An 18,075-nucleotide genomic window follows, 5' to 3' on the forward strand; every position below is an offset into this window, starting at 1 on the left:
GTTGATGTGGTGGGGGGGTCCAAGAGCTGAGGTGGGAGAGCCCTCACCCACATCCCGGAGCACATGGCCCTGAGGTTTCCTGCCTTGCATTCCCAGTGCTGATCCAGACCTCTAACCCATCTCCCAGGCAGATGTTCCCTCCCCAGCTGCGCCCTGACAATGTTGCTCGTACTCCTGCTCCCCAGGGCTCAGGCTGGTGATTGGGGGGGTCATAGTGGCCCCGATGTGCACAGTCCCCAGGAGGTTCACGGCCCCAAACATGCATGGCCCCTGGACTATAGCACCCCAGATATGCACAGGCCCAGGGGTGCAGGGCCCAAGAAGTGCATAACCTCAGAGGGTGCAGGGCCCCACAAATGCACAGCCTCCAGGAGTGCAGAGCCCCAGATGTGAATAGCCCTGCGGTTAAGGGGGCCCAGATGTGCACAGTCCAGGGGTATAGGAAGCCACATGTGCACAGCCTCATGGGGTACAGGGCCTCACATGTGCTCAGCCCCCAAGGGTGCTAGGCCCCATATCTGCTCAGTCCCCAGGGTATTCAGGGCCCCAGAGCTGCACAGTCTCCAGGAGTACAGGGCTTCAAATGTACAAAGCCCCAGGGGGTGCAATTCCCCATATATGCACACCCCCAGAGGCTCTAGGGCCCCACATGTGCACAGCCCCAAAGGTTTACTTTCTGCTAGCTCTGCAGGGTGGCTGGTGACTGCCTTACTCTATGTGTGAACTCCTCCCCGGCAGGATCCAGGGGATGTGGTTTACCCTGAGCCAAGCGTCACCCGTCCTATAAGTGACCCCAGAGACAGACACGTTGTCTCCTTCCCCAGACGCCTTCTGACGATGCTGCTGCTGCTCCTGTTTCCCATGGTCTTTCTCCTGCCCCCTGGGGCTCAGGCTGGTGAGTGCAAGAGGGGATAGGCCCCCCTTGGCCTCAGAGGTAGTAGAGCTTGGCACTACTGGAGCTGTCTGCAAACCATGGCTCCTCCCCAGAGTCAGATGCTTCCACCGGGGCCATTGGAGTGTCCCCAGCATCCAGCTGGAGTGCTGTGGGGCTCCAGGGGCTATTGGTGTTTGCCCAGGACCCAACTAGGGAGCCTCAGGTCCGTGGGGCCTGGGGGCAGTTATCAGTGTGTGTGTGCCCAGAACAAAGCTAAGGTGCCCCTGAGCTTTGGGGTCTGGGGGCATCAGTGTATGCCCAGGACCCATCTGGGGAGGCATGGGGTCTGGGGGCAGGTGTGCAGGGACCTAAAGGGGCAAGGGGAGAGGAGGGGGTTGATGCTACCATAATAAATCCCCTGAGAGGGAGGCAACGCACAGAAATTCAATACGTTGCTGATGTGAACGGCCAACTCCTAGACAGGAAATGCAGGTCTGTGCAGTCTGTATGGTTAGAGCCGGGGAAGAGGGGCTAGGAGCCGGGACTCCTGGGTTCATTTTCCAATTCCACCAAACTCTGGTCTCGGACTGGGTCTGTTCAGTGCCTAGGACAATGGGGGCCTTGATCTTGGTTAGCGGAGGGATACACCAGCTGGCTGGATCGGGAACCTGAATTAAATCCTTCTCTTGACACGTCTGCCAGGGGAGATCATTGGAGGACAGGAAGCCCAGCCTCACTCCAGACCCTACATGGCCTTTGTAAGAATACAGAGAGAAGGAAAGGGAGGAAACATGTGTGGAGGGTTCCTGATCCGGGAGGACGTGATGGTGACGGCAGCTCATTGTAACTGCAACCTTGGGTAAGAAATGCAAGATCCCTGCCCCTTAGCCAGCCATTCTCCGAACATGGGGCCAGGTCAAAGGAAAGGCCCTGGAGTGCTGGCATGATCTACACACACCCACTTTAACAAGGTTAATGGCCCATGCCTGAATCCAGAGTATTGGCCTGTCTGCAGCACCTGCATCCCCTTGTATTTCACAGCAACATCTCCGTGCTGCTGGGGGCCCACAACTTTGAAATAGATGAACTGGGGACGCAGAAAATCTGGGTACGGCGCCGAATCCCCCACCCAGAATTCAATGACGAGACGTTTGAAAATGACCTCATGCTGCTGCAGGTACTGGCCATATCTCAGCCCCCACCCCAGTGACCTCACACTGCTGCAGGTATCACCCCATCTCATCACTCCACTGTGACGGATTCCCCTTGGGGTGCTGCTTAGAACTGGGTACCACTGGGGTACCACTGAGCCCACCTGACCCAAAAGCCTGGGCTCCCTTTACACTGTAATGGTGTGACAGGCTCTCAAATCCCCTCTAGCATAAATACATGTAGGGACACATCCAGCTGCAGCTTCACAACGATGCTGAGATCAGCACTGCATGGGAAGGATTGGCTAAGGAACTGCCCAATACTCAGGTGCACACCCCTATCTAGAGACTAAATCCAAAATTGCACCGTCTTGTCCTGCACAGAGAACTATACAGCGTAAGGTCATGAAATTCACCCCCTCCCTCAATGTGGAGGGGGATACGCACAGCTTTCTGCCCCAAGTTATAATTTCCATATACACACTGGGTTTTAAACAAAACAAAACAAGTTTATTAACTACAAAAAATAGATTTTAAGTGATTATAAGGGATAGCAAACAGATCAAAGTAGATTACCTAGGAAATAAGACAAATATGCAATCTAAGCTTAATATACTACACTGCTTACAAGTAGAAAATTCCCACCCTAAATGTTGTTTTAGCAGATTGCAGAGATTCTTGAAGGGCAGTTGCATTTGCCTGCAGCTTAAAACTTCAGATATTTTATTTACAGGCTAGACAGTCTTCCAGCCTGAGCTCAGTCATTCTGCCCTCATTCAGTCTTTGTTTCTTAGATGTTTACAGCCATCATCCTGGACGGGGATTCAGTGAAGAACGAGCCATGATTATGTCACTCCCTTGCCTTAAATAGGTTTTACATATGGCGGGAATTTTTTGTCTTCCAGTGTGATTCCCACCCCTGGTCAGTGGAAAAATACTGATATTATCATGAAGTCCAGTACCAGGTGGCTTCATCACATGAACCTGCAGCCATAACATAAAGGCTGTTTGCAGTGTTCCCAGGAAGGCTTGCCTAGGAAGGCTCCTCAGTAAGAGATTAGCATCTTCTAAGACCTATTATTCTTCCTAATGGTCCTTACCAGACATCAATCTAGACTGATTGCTTTCTGTCTAGTGGATATTCCCCAGGTGTAAACACATTTGTAATAGGTGCATAGACGATATTCCTAACTTCAGATACAAAAATGATACATACATATAAATATGATAGTCATGTTCAGTAAATCATAACCTTTCCAATGATATCTCACATGCCTTATTTTGCACAAAATATATCATAATTGTCCCATACTCATACCCTAACATTACTATGAAGAAGATGGGTGTGATGGGCTCGGTCACAGAGATCCCCTAGGCCCTGTCACCTGATGTGCTGAAATTACCTCTGAGCCCATTTTTCCTGCCAGCCTAGGCCTCCAGAACGCTGCCTGGTTGAGCCAGACATGCTAGCCTGCTGCAACACAGACACAGACACAGAATCCGGGCCACATCCCCAAAGCTGCAGACCTTAACTGAAAACAGCTCAGCAGGTCACCTGTCTCCAGCATTCAGACACCTAGCTCTCCGTGGGATCCAAATCCCAAATAAATCCATTTTACTCTGTATAAAGTTTAACTCGTTAAATGTTCGCCCTCTGAAGCACTGAAAGAGAGATTTGCACAACTGTTTGTCTGCCCCCCCAACCCCACTCCTCCAGGTAAAAATTACTACACTGGGTTTATTAATAAACAAAAGTGATTTTATTAAGTATAAAAAGTAGGATTTAAGTGGTTTTTAGCAATAACAGACAGAACAAAGGTTTCAGAGTATTCACAGAGAAAAATAAAACAAAACACGCAAGGCTAAGCTGCATACACTAAGAAATCAGTCACAAATGATAACTTCTCACCCTAGATGTTACTTCAGGTAAAATCCTTCTCAGGTCAGTTGCCTTTTCTAACCTGGGTCCAGCCTGTTCTCACCCAACCCTGTGGTTACAGTCCTTTTGTTTCCAGGTGCTTGCAGGTATCTCTGCGGAGTTGGGGGGCCACCTCTTAAGCCAGCTGAAGACAGCTGTTGTTTGCTTCCCTCACTTTATATAGAACTTCCCGAAGGCAGGAAACCTTTATGTGAAATCCCACTCCCTCTGGAAAAGTACCAGATTCCAGATGGAATTCAGTATCAGGTGAGAGGGTCACATGTCACTGTAAGGCCCCCAGCCTCCGTTCTTCCTGGGTGGGCCCACAGGTCACAGGGAGGCTTGCAGGTAATCAGGGCCATTCACAGGTCATTGTTTCTGAAGCACCTTTAATGGCTTCCACTTCAGGTGTTTGCATCAGCAATACGAGTTTATGTCTTGTTCGCCTACCGCCAGACATGGAAACAATCCATGCAAACAAATAGGGTGAACACACTCAGTGGATTATAAGCTTTCTAATGATACCTTACAAGGGGCATTTAGCGTACAGCAGTTATGTCATATTCATAAGCATATTTTCATAAAGCGTATGGAGTGCAATGTCACAATGGGGTGTAATGCCACCCTGACCCCCAGTGAATCCACACTACTGCAGGTACCACTTTCATTCCATCCCCCCCCCACTGACCCCCCCACTGCAGCATGTAGCATCACAGTCACATCACCCCTCCACCAGTGACCTCACTCTGCTGCAGATATCACTCTGTCCCATCACCAAGCCCCCTGTAGCCACATGGCATCACAGATTTGCACAGTTCTCATGGGGATGCCCCACCTGGTCTCATCTAGCACCATCCCCCCAGGATAGGATGCATCCCCCAAGAGGAGTTTGATTTCCCTTCTCTCTCCCGCCCTTCACCCTGCATCACAGCTGATGGACAAGGCCAAGCTGACCCAGACTGTGGGCACAATTCCCCTGTCCCAGAAGAAGGTGAAGAAGGGGGCAGTGTGCAGCGTGGCTGGCTGGGGCCAGACCAGTAGCAAGACAAACTCCCAGCCCTCCTCGACCCTGCAGGAGGTGGAACTGATGGTCATGGACAAGAAAATGTGTCTGTCTCAGCCCTATCTGCACTATGTCCCATCCAGGATGCTGTGCGTGGGGGACCCCCAGGAGAGGAAGTCGCCATTCCTGGTGAGTGTGGGACAGGGGCACACAGTGCCTGGGACAAGGTGCTGCTAGAACAGGAGACCGACAGGGCTGGGCAGAATGGGGAGAGTCAGGATCCATGGTAAGCCAGGCAGATCCTGGGAACCAGGAATCAGAATTGCCCAGATCCTAGGAATCAGGAATGGAGGCTAGAAATCAGGGACAAGAACCAGGCAGTTCTTTCAAATGAGGAATGGATGCTAATAATTTGGGACAGGAACTGGCAAGATCACAGAAATCAGGGACAGAAATCATCTGGATATTCAACAGGTTCCAGAAATCAGGGACATGAATCAGCCACATCCTGGAAATCAGGGATGGATCTTAATCGTGAGGGAAAGATTCCAGAAATCAGGTTTGGAAATCAGACTGATCCTAGGAGTCAGAAAGGGGAATGGCTGAATCAAGAACCCAAGGTGGATCTGAGAAACAAGCAGGAGATCCTAGAAATCAAGGGCAGGAGTCAGCCAGATGCTGGAAATCAGGATTCGGAATCAGGGACAGGAATTGAGCAGCTTAAAGAAATCGGGGATGGATGCTAGAAATCAGACACCAGAATCGGGCAGGTTCTAGAATTCAGCGACAGGGGTTGGTTGGGTCATGGGGTGGAAGCCCTGGGCATGTCCTGGGAGTGACTTGACTGTGAACCCCCAGGAAGTGGGTTACAGAGGTGGATTTCAGGACCGTGAATACAGAATGCAGCCCACTCTTTGCTTGGACATCGGTAACCCTGTGCCTGGTATTTACTTCTCAGGGCGACTCTGGGGGCCCACTGGTCTGTAATGGGAAGGCCCGGGGCATAGTCTCCCATGGCAGCGGTGACTGGTCAACTCCCAGTGTGTTTACCAGGCTCTCCATATACGTCCCGTGGATCAAGAAAACTCTGTGCAAGCTGAAGCCTTAGAGGGGAGCATCCATCTCTAGTATGAGTGGAGAGCTAGACAGGTATTGCAGAGCAATGGCTGGCTATTGCAGATGGATGGATGGATGTGTAGCCAATGATTTTAGTTGATTGATCATTTATTGTTTGATGTTATGATTCAACAACATGTTATGAGTTAAATTGTAGGATTACAGAAATATAAGATAGATCAGTAGTTAGAAGGGATAATTAGGTATTAGGGGTCTCAGTAAGGAGGGCTCAAACACAAGGTCTACAGGCTGAGGCCTGTAAGATAGTAGCTTATCCACCCTACGCCATAGGATTAAGAAATGGTTGACATAAGTGACCAAAGAATGACCCTATGCCACAAGATTACGGGGAAAGATGTACCCACATGTGGCGCTGCGAAAAATGAACACTAAGAGTAATTTTTTGCTTACAAGATCCCCGGCAGTGACATTTTTCTAACATGTGCCCTAACTGTAGGGTGCATAATGTGCATAAAAGCTAATGAGGCATAGTTGAAATCACATTATAAAAAAAGGATGCCCAGATCAGGAAAATTGAGCTTCCTATTGGAAACACCAGCAGGAACCACCCCTCTAGAGATGATCATTTGGCCAGGCATCCATCAGACCTTTAGAATATCATGAAACGATGTGAGTAGAAGTATATTTGTCACTTGTTCACCGGTCTTTATAGAATTTCTAGATGTTTGGGTAATCATAACTTTAACTGTAACTTCAATAAAACTTGTAAAACAGACAGGGCCTTTTATGCGTGAAATGTATGTGTGGTCACAACCCTTTGTCCTTGTGTTCCTAGAGACTCTAAATCTGAAGCAAGTAGCAGAGGTGACTTTCACTCTGTGAGTTTGAAACTGTAGCCACTAGAGCCGAACCTACGGTGGTGTAATACCACACTACAAAATTCCCTTTAAATGAAAGAAAAGGCAACAGATGGATGGATATTGCAGAAGGATGGATAGACAGAGGATGGATAGATACTGTGAAACAATGGATGGATGGACATGGCAGATGAGAAGGTAGAAGGATGGATGGATGGGCAATACAGAAGTATGGATGGATGGATGGATGGATGGATATTGCAGAAGGATAGCTGGATAGATGGATAGATGAATGGATGTATATTACAAGAGAATAGACGGATTGATATTGAAGAAGGATGGATGATCATGAATAGATACTGGTGAACGATGAATGGATGGACATAGTATATGAGAAGACAGATGGATATAGAAGAAGGATGTATGGAAGGATATTGCAGAGGAAAGGAGGACAGAAAGCTATTAATGTTCCAGAGAAATGAACAAACAATCGAGCCTGCCGTGAGATCTCCCTCCAGACAGAACTTACTCTTCTTATTTTCCAAGGCTACAGTGGCTGTCCTAGCCGTACAGATTCCATTATGTGTTTCTTTCACACTATCTTTCTAAAATTCATATGGACGTCCTATACTGACATCACAGCACCTCCATATCTCATCAAACTTTGTGAGGATTTGCAGGGAGGAGATAAGGGGGTTCCCTAGCTCATAGCTTTCTGCCACGTTAGTTCATGACTCCGACAGAGGGCAGCTCACCAATTTACCAGATTAGCGGTCGGGGTCACCAGGGTTGTCAGTTGTTGGCTGCATGTGCGTTCTCTCTGTGTGCTACACTGGCTCTGGCCAGGTAGCCCGTACAGCAGACTTCTATCGAACTGTCAAAGAAGACCACAGACACAGTTCAGCGGTGAAGGTGCTCGGCCAGGTTTATTGCCGACAAAGCACAGTATCACTGCCTTATATGTACTACTGGTACACTAAGACATTTATGCCTGTGACAATGGGCTCGGCTCATTGAGGGGGGTGAGTCTCCACTCCCCCCAAAACCAGGCAAAGACAACCCCTCTGTGACCCCCCTTTTATACACTGGTACAAATAAGGTATGTATTGCCCCTGTGATGTGGTTAGTTACCACTCTTTACTGTGTCCCTGATGGTTGGCTCAAAATATCTCTATCCATCACCCTTTCATCCTGACCTTATCTTTAGGAGAGTCGGTGTGTCCTTGTGTCACCTTCAGGAAGTGAGTTTACCTTGTATTAGGATGTTCTGGCACTGTCCTTCTGGAATATATTTATGTGAACACTTAGCGCCTAGGAGTGCTTGTGTTTTTGCAACACCAGCCCTGTGCTTGGCAAGTTCATGTATCAGATAGTGAATACGCAAGCTGGCATCTGCTTTGTCACAGGGCCTGACCTGTACTCATAGACTGACTCTTGCTAACTTTACCTTATCTCAGCAGGGCCTGACTTTAGTTCAGGCCTTAGACCTTACACCAGACCCTTTAGGGGAGGCCTCATGTCTCAGGATCTCTCTTTCGACTATACCTTCCATGTCCATCCACCCTTTCTATCTGTCCCTCTCTCCCTCCCCATCCACACCCTTCTATCAATCCATCCTGCCATCCTTCTCTCCCTATCTCCCTAGGAATATGCAAGCCTCCATCCCTTCCTCCCTCCCCATACACTCCCTCTCTCCCTCCATCCATTCCCTGACAGTGTTACCCATTGCTCTAGTATCTCAGCCCTTCACCTCCACCATGTTTGCTTCTTAATTTCACTCCCTGTCCTGTAGCTGTCGGTATCTATCGAGTGTAGTGACATTCAGCCTTCTTGGGTGTTTATTTCCTTCCAAGGCTTTTAGAAATGGCCACCGCTATTGCACACAGCCAGCGGGAATGTTCAAAGCCACCTGCAGGAGTGAGGTATCAAAATCCCATTGACTTTCAGTGGGAGTTGGGCCCCTAATATCCTGATCCCCCCCCTTTACAATTCCCAGCCCATCCTGTCAAGTTCTGGGTCTCAATCCCATTGAAGCTCAGCTCCCAGCATCTCCCAATTCGGGGATATGGGGAGATTTTTATAAGCACCGAACATGCAATGAGCCCCCTAGAATGTATGGCCAGGAGCAGGTACGCACAGGAGTCCACTCAGCCCCTCACCCAGTGCAATGGGAGCAGCTCCTCATGGGACTCAGCCTCACAGTACACAGCAACCCTTCATGTGGGGGTGGGTGAGAAATGGATACGGGTGTTTCCCCTCTATGGGGCAGCATCCCCCATCCAGCCCCAGGGCCAGGGACTGGCTGGTTCCTGGGGATGGGGAATGGGAGATGGGGCCTTTCCCCTCTAGGGGGCTCTGACTGCAAACCAGACCCAGGGCTGGGTACTGAATGGGTGGATGGGGAATGGGACATGGGGCCTTTCCCTTTTAGGGGGAGCCAACTCCCATTGAAGACTGGCTGGCTCAGGGGGGTTGAGAATCAGATGCATTGTTTCTGCCTCCACCTGCAATGCGGGGGTCTTTGGGAAGCCATGCTGTCAAAGACAGGGGGCTCTGGTCTCCCAGATCCATGTTCCTCCCACCAGCTCACACCCACACGGAGGGGAAGGAGAGCCATTGAAAAGGATCAAGGGGCCGGGTTCCCACCAGAAGCTGATCTGAGTCTTGGTCAAACCACGGCTCCTCCCACATTAGCACCAAGGCAGACTCTGTTGTTAGCTGCTGAGCCCCCTCCCCCATCTTTGCTCCAGATGTGTGTGGTGTCCAGCTGTGCACAGCTACTGGGAGTAGAGGGGGAGATCCCAGCTAGGTGTGTCCCCAGCTGTGCCTGGCACCAGAATGGGCAGTCCCTTGCTGGGCAGGGCTCCAGGGGCTCAGATGTAGGGACTGGTCTCCCCCACCACACCCATGTGGTGGGGTTTCCAGGAACAGAGATGGCCGAGGCCCCACCTGGCAGGTGGAAACATCACACTGACGTGTCCCCCCCAGCCCCCGTCTCTGCTCCGACCCAGATGTCTGAAGGAAGAGGCCAGTGAAGCTGTCAATGGATGTCTCAGCCCTAGCCACACGCCTCATCTGATGCATGCTTGGAGCGGGCGCTGGGGGATAGTACAAGCTGCATCAGGGCTCAGCTCCACCCCAGATATGCACAGCTCCAGGCTGGGCCAGTGCCCATATGTGCCCCAGCCCCAGCTGTGGAGGGCGCAGAGCAACAGAGGAACCTTCCTGCAGCTCCTTCACCTGGGTGCCAGGGAGGAGGGGGAGCAGTTTTGCTGTGCAAGACAGCAGGCAAAGGCGTCTGTGAGCCTGCAGCTTGTGAAGGTTCCCGACCAGACACAGGAACCCTCCCAGTGCAGAGAGACGCTGAGATGAGGCCGGGTTAACCACAGCACAGGCCTCAGACTAGGCCCCTCCTCTTAGCGGCTGAGCCACTTCCCCTCCCCCCAACTCTGCAGGGCTGCAGGGCACTGTCCAGGGTGAGCACAGCCCTGCAATGCCCATGGCCCCACCAGAATAGACTCAACAGCTGAGGGACCCCAGATGGTGACTCTCCTTCTCCACCCTCCCTGCAGCTGGTGTGGTGTGGGGTCCAAGCGCTGAGATGGCAGGTCTTCCACCCACACCCTGGAGTGCATGGCCTGGAGGTTTCCTGCCTTGCATCCCCGCTGCCCCGCCAGGCCAGGCCTGTAACCCACCTCCCGGGCAGATGCTGCCCCCCATGGGCCTGATAGTGCTGCTGCTCACGGGTGCTCAGGCTGGTGCCTGGAGCGGGGGCATTAGGGCCCCAGATGTGCATGTCCCCTGGACTACCGGGCCCCAGATTTTCCCAGGCCCAGCAGATTACTCTCTGCTAGCTCTGCAGGGCGGCTGGTGAGCGACACCCCACGTGTGAACTCCTCCCCAGCAGGAACCAGGGGCTATGGTTTACCCTGTGCCAAGTGTCACTTGGGGGGCCCAGCCCCTCCTAGTCAGGTCTATAAATGACCCCAGAAACAGATGCCATCACCCACTTCCCTGATGTCCCTCTGACAATGCTGTGGCTGTTCCTGTTCCCCATTGCCTTTCCCCTGCCCCCCGGGCTCAGGCTGGTGAGTACATGGGGAAGAGCCCCGCCCCCCCAGCCCCATAGAGAACAGAGCCTGGATATGCTGGAGCTGTCTGCAAACCCTGGCTCCTCCCTAGTGTCAGATGCTTCCACCAGGGCCATCGGTGTGTCCCCAGCACCCAGCTGAAGTACCATGGGGTTTGTGGGGACATTGGTGGCTGCTCAGCAGCCAGCTGGGGAGCCTCAGGGCCGTGGGCTCTGGGGCAGTTATCGACGTGTGTCCAGGACCCAGCTAGGGAGCTGTAGAGTCTGGGGGCAGGTGGGCAGGGAGCTAAAGGGGCAGGCGGAGCGGAGAGGGTTGATGATATAATAACAAATGCCCTGAGGTGGAGGGGACACCGTGAAGCTCAATACACATTGGTGTGAACAGCTGGCCCCTTGACAGGAAATGCAGCTCTGTGTGGTTAGAGCAGCAGAGGGGGCTGGGAGCCAGGACTCCTGGGTTCAGCTTCCCGCTGAGGGAGGGCAGTGGGTTCTGGGGGCACTGAGGGCAGTGGTAGATTCTCGTGGTTGGGAGGGGGGCACGAGGCATCCTGAGTTCATTTTCCAATTCTACCGCACACTGCACCAATGATCTGGAGCGAGTCGATTTTTCTCCTTGTGCCTGGATTTCCCAGTGTGTGAAATGGGGATGAGGATCCGTCCTGTGTCTGTGTAAACTCTCTGGGATTCCTAATTTCCCTGTAACCTGTGCAGCCGCATGGCCAAGCAGCAGCCTATTTAGCGCCACATGGGCGCTTAGGGAACCCACCCGGGGACCTGCCGCAGCAAGGGGAGGGTGCCCCTCCCCAGGCCCCCCCCAGCCTGTCCTCCAAACTGCTGCAGTCGGGGGAGGGGCGGCCCAAACCCAGCCCTGGCCCGGACCTGTAGCCCTCCCCTACCCACAACGCTGCTGCCTGTGGCCCAGACCCACCGCAGCTGGGGAGCCCGGACCTGCCATAGCTGGAGCACCCCTACCCCGCCAGAACCCAGCTCCGACCCGGACCTGCCAGGGCCAGGGGAGGGGCACCTATCCTGTGGCTCCAGCCCCGGACCTGCCCTCTTGTGGTGGGGAGAGGCACCTCTCCCCCAGCTCCGGTGCTGCTGTGGGGAGAGAGAGCAGTGGGGAGTCCTCTCTCCCCGCTGTAGCCCTGGAGCATCCTCCTGCACCACAAACCCCTCATCCCCAGCCCTGAGCCTTTCATCGCCAGCCCCACCATGAGGCCACACACCAACCCTCTGCCCCAGCCCTGAGCCCCTCATCGCCAGCCCCACCGACGAACCCACACCCCCAGCCGGGGCCCTCACAGCCCTGCACCCCAACCCTGTACCCCAGCCCTGAGCTCCCTCCCACACTCCAAACCCCTGAGCCCCACCACCACCACATGAATTTTGTTATATGCATCAATATGAAGGTGGTGCACAAAACAAAATTCATAACGCACATGGGTGGGAAATGTTAACGGGAACACTGATTCTCACTGTGTTTATCTGCAGTGCCCATCACACTAGGGGCCCTGATCTTGGTTGGGGTTGGTGCAGTACCTGGTACAAGGGGGCCCTGATCTCACCCACCCCTCATCTTGGGCCCTCTGTACCTTTTTATTGGGCCCCTGTCCTGCGAGCCCCCCGGCTCATCCCTTTCACAATCCCAGCTGGCTGCAGCTCACTTTCGAACTTTGCCCAGTGATCAACTGTACATGCTTGTCCTCCACATGTTTCATTTCCTCACCCTCATGTCCCATCCAGACACCAAGTGGTGGGACTTTCTACCACCTGTGGAGGGTGAATCCAGCCTGGTCCCACAGCCCACTGGGGATATTGGTTTGTGGCTCCTTCACAGAGCTGTGAGAACAGGCATATACCTGGTGCCCCTGTTCCCGACACCTGCCCCTTCTGCGGCATGAGGGAGAACCTGACACATGCTTACCTAAAATGTGCCAGGTTACAGCCCCTATTCTGGCTCCTCCAGAACCTCCTGTTGAGGGTCTGGCTGCACTTTTCCCCACACCTCTTTATCTATTCACACCCTGTCTGTGGCCCCACAAAATCAAGAGACCTCCTTGTCAACCTCCTCCTGGCACTGGCCAAAGAGGCCATCTTCAACACAGGAGGAGGATGCTGGACGAGGGGGTGCTCTTCGACTGTGGGGCCTGTTTTCCACTCCTCCCTGGTCTCATGCATCCGGGCAGAGTTCCTCTGGGTAGCGTCCACTGGCTCCCTAGATAGTTGTGAGGAGCAACGGGAGTTGTCCGGGGTTCTCTGCTCAGTGTCACTCTCTGGATCCCTAGTTCTGAACCTGTGAGCTTCACTAGTAACCCTTTTCAGAGTAGCAGCCGTGTTAGTCAGTATTCGCAAAAAGAAAAGGAAGACTTGTGGCACCTTAGAGGCTAACCAATTTATTTGAGCATAAGCTTTCGTGGGCTACAGCTCACTGCATCCGATGAAGTGAGCTGTAGCTCACGAAAGCTTATGCTCAAATAAATTGGTTAGTCTCTAAGGTGCCACAAGTCCTCCTTTTCTTTTTGCGACTACTGACCCTGTTATTCAGTTTTTGTCCCACAACTTCAGTTGGTTCCTGGGTCCAGTGGTCCCTCCCTCAAGGTTGAGGGAGGGGCCTTTACAAGTTGGCAGGCTTGCACCCACCCACCACTCAGATATTCCAATAAGGTCTGTAATTTTCTGCAAACGAAGACTGAAAGCGTTCCCTCCACATGGGAGAAGGTATATAAAATCCTGGAAGCATCTCTATTTTGCCTCTTTCCTGCTCTGCTTTCTGGACTATGGACTTAAACTAAAAGGAGCATTCCCACCAATGGACTGAGGACCTTCCAATCTTTTGGAAGTTACCAGAGACAGAAAATAAGGTGTAAATGTTTAGCAGTTGAAAGTAATTAACTAATGGAATAATTTACAAAGAGTTGGGGTGGATTCTCCATCACTGACAATTTCAAAATCAGCATTGGATATATTTTAAAAAGATCTGCTCTAGGAGTTATTTTGGGGATGTTCTCTGACCTGGGTTTATCCACAAGGTCAAGATTAGATGGTTACAATGGTCTCCTGGAATTGTTGATTTTGCGAATGAAGAGCTGGTGAAGACTTGAGAAGGAAACTAAGAGAAGAGGTCGACAGCGGTGGTGGGGATACCTTGGGATGAAGATCAAAGGTCTCTTTGGTATATTCAAGGGGAACAAAGAGACACCCTGGCATCCTTCACCTGGGAAGTAAACAGACTGTGAGGTTGCATCATGAGAAGGGATCTCAGGCAGGTTTGATTGAAAACACTGGAGATGATGTTGGCTGAGATATGCTTCTCTAGCCAGGAGAACCTGTGAATTAAATTTAGTCTCTAGAAAGGACATTTTGCTGTTTGTTTTATACGTAGCCATTTGTCCCCATCTCTTGTGCTGCTTTTTACTTGTGTCTTTCTGTAACAGATTTCCTTCTGCTGTATAAATGAACTCAAATGTTGTGCATAAAACAGGGGTAGGGGGCTAAGGTAAAACTGGTAAAGTGGGGTACACTGTTCCTTTGGGTGCCCAAAGACTGGCATTTCTGTGGGGCTCCATTGAACAGAGTATGGATGCTGAGAATCTGTTTGTACAGGATAGACCCGAACCAAGGAGAAAACCAAGGACATTCAGCACAAACAACTTGGTGAATGCTGAAAAATAAATTCTTTATTCAGAATAAACGGCAGAGATTTGACCCCAAAATTATTCCAAATCAGAATTCAGTCTGTGGGTTACAATGAGAGAAGACAGGGAGATGTAATGAAATCATTAGCTTTGGTAACAAGATTTGGAGACAAGCTGGGGAATAGGAAGTAGAAGAGCTGGGTGAGCAGGCTGGGAGGAAGACGCTGGGCAGTTGTAAGCATGGATTTGAAGGAACTGATTTGATCCTATTGATTTCCAGAAGGCCAACACAAGATTCAACCCAAGAAGCTCTTGATTTCATAAAAAAAACCCAGTAGGCACCATTGTGCAGCTTCAGCCACCTAAATACCTTTAAAAAGCTGGCTCCCTGTCCACTAGGTTTAAAAGAATGATACAAGATTGTGTTTGTTTTCTTTCAAACTGATTGTTGCCCCTGGGAAATGACAGGAATTGTCTGGCCCAAGAAGGAAAACAAATATTGAAAGACAGAGGCATCGAGCATGTGTGTGACTTGAAACATTAAAAGAAATTGTTTAGAAAGGGAAGGGGGACGTAATTCATAAACCGGGTTAATTCAGAAGTACTTTGGAATGACTAACACAAAAAGAGCCTCAGATAAGCAAAGAATGACAGAGAATGTTGATGCATCAGCGCCATCTACTGGATAGTGATGGAAGCAGCTATTGGCAAGTGTCCAATAGAAAATAAGAGGATTTCCATCCTCCAACAAACCCCAAAACAGTGTCAACATGCTGAACTTCAGAGTTTTGCTGAACCCACCAGTGAAGCTAGAGAACCAACAAGTTCTACCAGACACCACATGGACAATCCACGTGTCCCGCTTGCTCCTGTCTCAGGTTTACCAGGCTGAGAAGAAGTGCTGAAACTTCTTTTCAGAGATTGCATCTCTTGGTGTTTCTTTAATTGCAGTGTCTGAAAGATCCCCTGCTGCATCTGCACTTTCTAGCATGACCCCCAAGGAACCACATCTTGGATTTTAGCCCAGCAATGCCATCTGCATGTTTCTGCTTCGTCCATCCAAGTCAATGGCCTAAGAGAACCTCCTACGAGAAATTTAAGCAATTGCTTTTGTTAGTTAAACTAGTCCCGTTTAAACCAAACACTAGAAACAGTAAGGACCACATTACTAGAGTGCCTACAGACAAAGTGCAGTAGAGAATTACATGAGGGGTGGCAAATATATCCAAGATATTGTTGGAGACCCCAGGGCATGGCCACTAGTTAAGTCGAGGGGATGGAAGGCCATAAGGGTCGAGGAGGTCTCCTGATGCCAAGTTAAAGATATTAGGAGAGACAGCTACAAGGCCAGACAGAATGTGCTGGTTGTTTAAGTTGCTAGGAATGCTTGTTAGAGGTTGCAGGAAATAAACATTGTTGTAACCCATATAAGGAAGGCAAAGTATTTGTGCAAAGTTTTAATTGGCTGATGTGTAGTGCAGTAGCATTAAGGAATATAAAAGTGTGTGTAATGACCTGCTCTGGTGTGCAGGATTTGAGATTCTATTCTCCCTGTACTTTGTTTGCAGCTGCAAATAAACTTTTCTGCTTCTCCACCCCATTGTGATTATTGAGTGAAACACACCGGGTAACGAACCCCTGCTGTTGTTTTGCCTCTCGGCACTGGGTGCCGGCAACAATATGGAAGAACTGACGACTATAAATAAATGTAATAAGAAATCTGACTGCTTGTTTGGTCTATGGCATAAGTGCTGAGCCCTAACACTGGTCTATTTATGACCACTGAGTGCCAGACTACATGTGTATTTTGAGTTTGGTACATCCCTAGGACATTTGGTGTACCTAAGCTTTTACCTAGAAAGCTGATAAATATATACCTTCTTGACTGCAGAAGTACTGTCCAGGGTGAAAGTACACCTGAGAAGAGTTTAGCATTAAAGTGAGAAAGCTAACACTCCCAGGACTCAACAATACAGGGTAATCCTAAATAAATTTCATTCAGACATGGATGGAAAATTCAGTTTGCTAAATTTCACCTTTCAAAGATATTCTGGCATCTTGGCAAATCCATGGTATTGACCCCAATTCTCATTACAATACTTCAGGGATTCCTCTGATTTCTACTAAACTCTTGACTCTGAAGGAGCCCAAAGCAAACTCTAGGCTGTGACTAACAGTAACAATTGGAGAGAGAACATGCCATTCAATCACTGACATTATAGACGAGATTTGGAAGGAGGTTTGGGAAAGGCTGTGAAGGAAGTGGAGGAAGGAGAATAGAAAAAGCAGAAGTGGAGTGGGGAGAAGTTTGGACAGGCTGTGTGTCCTCATCATTAAAACTGGTTGAGATATTGGTTTTGAGGGAAAATTGGATTGTTTTGCAAAAGGAAAATATTCATAACAAGAGTCAGCTTCCCTCAAATGCTGTGCCATTTTTGGGGTCAGAAAAGCTGAAAATGCTTGGCTACCAATAAACATTTTTCAGTTTTCAGTAAGTATATTTTTGTTTGTTTTGTCACCATTTTTCCAATATTTTTTTCATATCTTTTTCAGTTTTCAGCACCTTTTTGCCATATTTTCTGGGGATTTGGCCATTTTTAGTCATTTTTTTTTTAGTTTTTCAATAGAAAGTCTAAATTTTTCAAAGGAAAATCAAACACCATTTTCTGACCAGTTCTAATAATAATAATAATAGGAAGGGAAAGGTGTTTAATTAAACCATCTTTGTTGCAAATGAGATTTGGGTAAAGCTAGGAACAGGAGAAAAACCAGGAGGAGAACCAGCTGGGATGAGGTGGGAGAAATTTTGGGCAGCTCAGGAAAAAAATCTGAACAGGAAATACTAGGGCAAAGAAGCTCACATGCACACATCCAGAATATCATTGTGGTGCTGGCATCCTCCATCATCGCAGATGCTCAGGAGACCAGAGACAGGTATGTTGGGTTTTTTTGGTGAACTGGATGTCCCTGCAGAACAAGATGGGCTTGTTGCCTACACCAAGGCAGTACTATCAGATGTAGAGGTTCTGCTTGCCCTTCAGGGACACCTGAATTGACTCCTCTTCTTCTCGAGCTTCAGTCCAGTTCTTCTGCTCCATGTGGATGGCTTTCCCACCATACTCAGGTTTGAGGGAGAACTGGAACTGGGTGAAGAGCTTGGTGAGGTCCCCAGCCTAGAGGGGCATCTCAGTGGAGATGCTCCAGCTGTGCTCAATGCCAGACATCTGCTGCTTGGCATAGCCAAACTTGCGGGTGACCTTGTTGGACCAGGTGATGGGGGAGTTGGAGTTGTTGTGCAGCGTCTTGATGCACTCCCATCCCCCACAGGCAATGCCCTTGGTGAGGGTCAAATCCCCAGGGAAGAAGTTGAGGCTAGCGGAGTTCATCTCATTGTACAAGTAGAACTGAGCCCCCCACTTCTCGTCCACCTTGATCAGAGTTAGGAGTTTACTAATCCTGAAATAGTAAAG

General features: G+C 50.0%; 1 protein-coding gene across 2 annotated transcripts; it reads left to right on the plus strand.

Moving 5' to 3' along the window:
- The first annotated feature begins 801 nt into the window (after window positions 1-801).
- Window positions 802-6,798, plus strand: LOC140896638 (mast cell protease 3-like). Of its 2 annotated transcripts, none has more exons than XM_073308562.1 (5): window positions 802-895; window positions 1,577-1,733; window positions 1,916-2,051; window positions 4,875-5,135; window positions 5,905-6,798. In XM_073308562.1, exons 1-5 carry the CDS (start codon window positions 838-840, stop codon window positions 6,052-6,054), a joined length of 762 nt encoding a protein of 253 aa, XP_073164663.1. In that variant the 5' UTR covers window positions 802-837; the 3' UTR covers window positions 6,055-6,798. The 2 variants fall into 2 exon arrangements, with proteins under 2 accessions (XP_073164663.1, XP_073164664.1); XM_073308563.1 differs by having other exon boundaries at window positions 5,019-5,135.
- Window positions 6,799-18,075: the final 11,277 nt, after the last annotated feature.

Source organism: Lepidochelys kempii, chromosome 13, assembly GCF_965140265.1.
Source record: "Lepidochelys kempii isolate rLepKem1 chromosome 13, rLepKem1.hap2, whole genome shotgun sequence".
In the NCBI taxonomy this organism is placed as follows: Eukaryota; Metazoa; Chordata; order Testudines; family Cheloniidae; genus Lepidochelys; species Lepidochelys kempii.